Below are 6,034 nucleotides of genomic sequence, written 5' to 3' on the forward strand. Positions count from 1 at the left end.
AAAAAATTCATGGGTACTATATTGCATGAGATTATGGGAAAAACTCGTTTCAAGGTTTGGAGGCCTAATGAAATATCAAGGGATTTGAATGCTTTGCTGGAAATCAACGTAGATTACAAACAAGCTTGGCGTGCAAAACAATATGCTATGGAACTGTTGTTGGGATCCTCTAAAGAATGTTTTGCCAAACTTCCTATTTATTTTCACAATTTGAAGAGGCATAATCCCGGTACAGTTGCGTATATTCAAACAAATTCTGAAGATTGTTTTGAGTGTTGTTTTTATGCCATTGGGAGCACGGTAAATACAAAAAACTTGTTATTTAATATATAATTTTTGTAAACAAATTATAGAGTGTTTATGTGTTCCATTTTTATATATTGCAGATATGAGCGTTCAAAAGTTTTTGTCGTAAAGTTATAATTATGGATGGTGCCCATTTGAAGGGTGCTTTTAAGGGAACCATATTGCATGCAATAGCTATGGATGGGAACAACCAGATACTGCCCCTTGCGCACGGAATATGCAAAAAAAAAAGAGTGGTCTTACATGGACATGGTTTCTTGAAAAGTTGTATGAATGTGTTGGTGATTGTCAAGAATTGACTTTTGTAACTGATAGGGCCGATGCAATTCACATTAGTATTGAAAATGTTTTTTCACATGCTCATCATGGCTTGTGTGCTTTTCATATACTAGGAAACATAGTACACAAGTTTGGGAAAAATGATAAAACAAAAGTGTTGTTTTGGAGGCTTGTGAAAGCTTACAAAAGAAATGTTTTTGAAGAATTGTGGTATAGATTTAGTTATACTAGGCAGCAAGTAGCAGCGTATCTAAGTGAAATTCCCCGTGCTAAATGGACTAGAGCATATTCGCCATCGAAAAGTTACGATTACATGACCTCGAACAGTGCAGAGTCCATGAATGCTTTATCTGTAGATGCAAGGAAGATGCCTATAATACCCCTTCTTGAGTTCTTCCGACGTCTTTCACAGGAATGGAGTTACAAGCGTCGCATCGAAGGAGGTATGAATTTTATTTTGACTTTAATTAGGTCGAATAATTAGTTAATTATATATATCTTCTTTATAGGGAACGTTCAACAGTGCTAACCGAGTGGGCTGAAAAAGTAGTTAGTAAAAATGAAGAGCGTACGACAGGATGGTCCGTTTCTGGTGTTTCAGATGCACTTTATGAAGTTCATGATTTCAAACATGGTGGCATCGTTGATCTGAGTCAAGAGACTTGTAAATGCAAATATTGGGAAGGAACTGGGTTGCCTTGTGGTCATGTGATAATGGTCTTGAAGCACTTGAAAAAAACTAACTTCGGACATCTGGCTATAGATGCTTACAAAATGGAAACATACCGAAGTACATATGAGGAGCCGGTTTACCCCCTTCCAGAACCGTGTGATTGGGAGATTCCTACTGACATGATGGTTGTGAAACCCCCGATAATGGATACACGTCAAGCTGGTAGACCGAGAAAAAGAAATCGTATTCCGTCACAAGGTGAGGAACCTATAGTTAGAAGGTGTAGTAGATGTGATAGTACAACACATAATGCAACGACTTGTCCGACATTGGTCCCAAAGAAACAAAAAAAGGCTAGAAAAACTAGTACGACAACAGGTAGTAACACAAAAGGAAAAGGGAAAGGGACAGAAGGGACTCAGGAGATGCTAGAGACGCACGGGACACAAGAGGCGCGTTGGACGAGTGGGATGCAGAGAGAAGATTATTGTTCAACGTTTGATTTTAATGATTGATGTTGTATTTATAATTAATTATGTTTTGTTTTAGAGGACATTAATTTGTCTTTGAGCTGGGGTGTTTATTTTAAAGATGATGGGGTAATATTATGATTATATTACTCCATAATTACTAGTAGAATAATAACTAATACTCGAAGTTAATACATTCAATAAACTAGAAACATATAGTAAACGTACAACAACGGTAATTAACTTAAGGGAATTGCAAAGGATACTTTTCTTTCTCCATTGTTATGTAGTCGTCCCTTATTCTTATTTTATCTTCCATACGGTCCTTTTGCCTACCAAGTTCTATCATTTCTGCATCCTTGTCAGCAAGCCATTTTTCAGACAGTTTGAGATTCTTCTTAGTTTTTTTATCCATTCCTCATGATCTTTGATTTTTTTTTGTAATCGTCATCCTTTCCTCAACATCTTTGCACTCCGCCTCAATGAGGTCACGACGTTCAGTGAGAGCCCGAGACGAGACTTGGAAAACAAGCCCGTACCCATTTTGCAATGGGAATATTGTCAAGCCAATGAAGATCATTCCCATTTACCTCATTTTTAAAATTGTTCAAACATGCATAAAATTGAGATAAATTATACACTTTACACGTCTTCCAGAACAACTGTTCTACGACTGTATTGTTTCCGATGGAAGCGCGTATTTTATCGGCTATATTTTTACAACAATAGCCATGATATGAATCAGGGTAGACTCCGTGGACTGCAAAGTCTATAGAATCAGAGATATGGCTTATGAAACCAAATTATGTATTGTCACCTAAACACTCTTTAAGCCTCCTCATGAACCATAACCATGAATTGTCACAGTTTATGGTTCCCAAGGCAAACGCTATGAGAAGGGGTTCATGATTTCCATCTAAAGCAACAGCAATGTACATGGATGTTACATACGCCCCAATTGGAGGTACTTAACCAACGAATATGATTGGTATCATAGACGTGAGAAACGTACGAAACTGTAAGTCAACATAAGAATATTAGGCATATAACAACTTGAAATAACTAAATATTTATTTACTATAAGGGACTACATACCATGCATCCCAATGCCACGAAACAAATTTGGAAACGATTGTACTGATCCTTTGTAATGTACGTGAAGGTGGTAGGATTGCTTCTTTGCAGATTATGGAAAAAAGTCGGTAGGCTGGAGAAACTTTTCCTTAATACCTGAGTGACTGAACTCATTTTCACAACTTTCGACACCTTGTAAATTTTCGTCATGGTTGTCCAATATATAAGGAATTAGTATAAATTATTCCGCAGAACTTACTTGTCAGTTCGCGTAAATGTGTTCTCATTACGCGTAACTTATTTGTCAGTCCGCGTAAGCTGTTTGTCAGATAATGTTTTTTGAATGTATGGTTTTGTAACATTTGTTGGTAAAATATTTTTTGTAAAATAAAGGATAAATACCATATTACATTGAAATAAAGAAATACAAGAACAATACAAAATGCAGTCTGCGTTACTGCATTGTCAGTCCGCTTTACTGACTTATGAGTCCGCAAAGCGAATGATCAGTCCGCGTTACTGAGTTGTCAGTCCGCATTACTGTCTTGTCAGTCCGCAAAACTGTTTTGTCTAGTTGTTGTCAGTCCGCGTGACTGACTCGTCAGTCCGCGTTAATGACTCGTCAGTCCGCGTTACTGACTCGTCAGTCCGCGTTACTGACTCTTCAGTCCGTGTTAATGACTCATCAGTCCGCGTTAAGAAACTTTTTATATATATTAATCGTTGTCAGTCCGCGTTACTGACTCGTAAGTCCGCGATAAGAAACTTTTTATATATATTAATTGTTGTCAGTCCGCGTTACTGACTCGTCAGTCCGCTTTACTGACTCGTCAGTCCGCGTTACTGACATATCTTTGTATAACATATGTTTGTATATATATTAAACGTAGTGTCTATACGAAATTCAATTCTTTAGTTGATAGTAGATCAATTAAGAAATGGTGTCCAATGTACCAAGTTCTTCGACAGCAACAAATCCATCTAATGTAGCCTCTCTAACAAATTGTACATCTCCATGGATGACAACAGAGTTGTTGGTCCTAATACAAAGTTGGATTACCATTTACGAGGGTATACCAGTAGTGGCTCCCCTGAATTGCCTTGTAGGTGATGAATGGTCCCACCTAATAGCTTTGTTCAACTATCAGGTCGGGCAAGGACACGAACGACTAAAATTTGATGTTGTTAGTAAATGGATGGATTTAAAGTTTAAGGTCACATGGTTCAATCGATGCTACAATCATGAGAAGATGCGACGCTCTCAAGCAGATGATGAAAAACTACTTGAAGATGTGAATGGATATTACCTATGCGAGTTTGATGGACATGATTTCGAGTATACGGACGTTTGGAATCTGGTAAAAGATAAAGCTTTTTTCAGGTAGATGAGTATTTTATTTCCAATGTTTTATCTAATGTTGTTAGCCGTAAGAAACCTTATTTTTATGTAGACGACTCTATTGTAATGTCTTCATGTTATTTGTAATGTTTATTTTGTTTGAATGTATGGTTTCGTAACATTTGTTGGTGAATTATGTTTAAAAAATATAAAAGATAATTACAGGATTACATACTACCAGTAGTGACACGATTACATACTAGAAACAAGTATTTAATATTAATATACATATAAAGTTCCTAATATCAACTTATATAGTATCCCAAATAACATTTGCCATCTTATTTCTGTAGAGAAATGCAGCTTCTCTAGATGTCCTTGAAATTTCCACTAGTACCCCATAAATAATCATTTCCATAAACATGCATACAAATACTCCACAATCCCCTCTTTCAAGACTATATTCTTGTTGTGGGGTGTCTACAACATCAACAAACTCGACCTTTGCATTGTCTCTGTGTCCAATGGGGAAATGCTTCCAGTACTCAATGACATCCAACTCTGAGATAATACTGTCTCCAAAACTTTTGAATTCTCCATTAGTTAAGTACGTTGAGAAGTAACTCGCAACTTGTGCTGAGTCAAAAATTTCTACTTTCCAAGTATCTAAATGTAGAACCGCCAAAAACCTATGGGCATGCACAACATTTATTACAAATATAACCTGCAAAAAAAATTAAATTAAATACTAGTAATTTCAGTAATATATATATATATATATATATATATATATATATATATATATATATATAATTATTAAACTTAACTAACCGTATCCACATCCTTCCATTTAGGACAACCTCCAAAACCATCTGCTACATTCCTAAATAAATATGATTTTCCGGGTTCCAAATTGATTCCTTCAGGATATAGAGTCCACCGAGCGTTCGTCGGCCGCCTTTCCATCAACAGGGATCTCCATATACTAATATGCTGTACATTTTAATATAAAAATGTTAGAATTATTTATATAGATTTTTGTCTAAAAAATAGTTAAAATTTTAATTAAAGGAATGTTACCGTAGAAACTAACCACCCTTTGTCACTAAGAGAAAGTAACCTCGCCCAAAAATCCATATCTAGTGGGAGGATATGCAACCTATGTTTAGTGATCAGTTTGGGAGAGATTAAACTCCATTCTTGCCAAAAACTCATCGGACTAGTAGTAAAAATATTGTACAACAAGAGATTGTTTGAAGGAACGTCACTACTCTCTGCATTGACAATGTCCTCATTTGTTTTTTTAGGACTCTCCTCAATTTTTGTCTTCCTTGTCTTGCTGATTTTCTTTAATTTTGCTGTCGATTGCACCTAAAAAATCAACATGTTTAATCATTATCAATAATGTAGTATTTTTTTTAAAATACCAAGTTTAAGATATGAGTTTTTTACCACTGTGAACAGAGTGCGCTGATACCATGCTGGAGCCCTTTTTCGTTGCGGCCTACCAATAGGAGTCACTATTTTTGTGTCATGTTCACTCAAGTCTGGTGACGGCTCCGTAGGTGTAGGCGCAACTTTCTCCTCCAAACCAGCATAGTCGAATTGTGTATCATGGCAATATGCTTCTTCACCCTCTTCGTTTATCATCTCCACCTCTTCCTCATCTTCCTCCTCATCCTTTACAAACCGTTTATTTGGCTCATCTTTTTCTTCTAATACACGGTCTACTTTAGATGATAATTCAGCCACGACGCCTAGTAGACACTTCACTAATGCCTTTGTTCTACTCTTCTTCTTCTTTACCACCGTCGTTTCTATTTCAGGCTGTTGCGAGGAAGAAGCATTTGTGGCAGATTCAGTCGAACATGTATTCGACTTGTACATACTTCT

The 6,034-nt window shown here is 36.4% G+C and overlaps 1 protein-coding gene across 1 annotated transcript; it reads left to right on the plus strand.

Annotated features, from left to right (window-relative positions):
- The first annotated feature begins 523 nt into the window (after positions 1-523).
- On the plus strand, positions 524-1,773 carry LOC145039701 (uncharacterized). Its single transcript, XM_078987724.1, has 2 exons — positions 524-1,028; positions 1,109-1,773. The coding sequence occupies exons 1-2, from the start codon at positions 524-526 to the stop codon at positions 1,771-1,773; spliced, it is 1,170 nt and encodes a 389-aa protein (XP_078843850.1).
- The last annotated feature ends 4,261 nt before the right edge of the window (positions 1,774-6,034 follow it).

The sequence above is a fragment of the Lactuca saligna genome, chromosome 4 (assembly GCF_052625555.1).
Source record: "Lactuca saligna cultivar CGN05327 chromosome 4, ASM5262555v1, whole genome shotgun sequence".
In the NCBI taxonomy this organism is placed as follows: domain Eukaryota; kingdom Viridiplantae; phylum Streptophyta; class Magnoliopsida; order Asterales; family Asteraceae; genus Lactuca; species Lactuca saligna.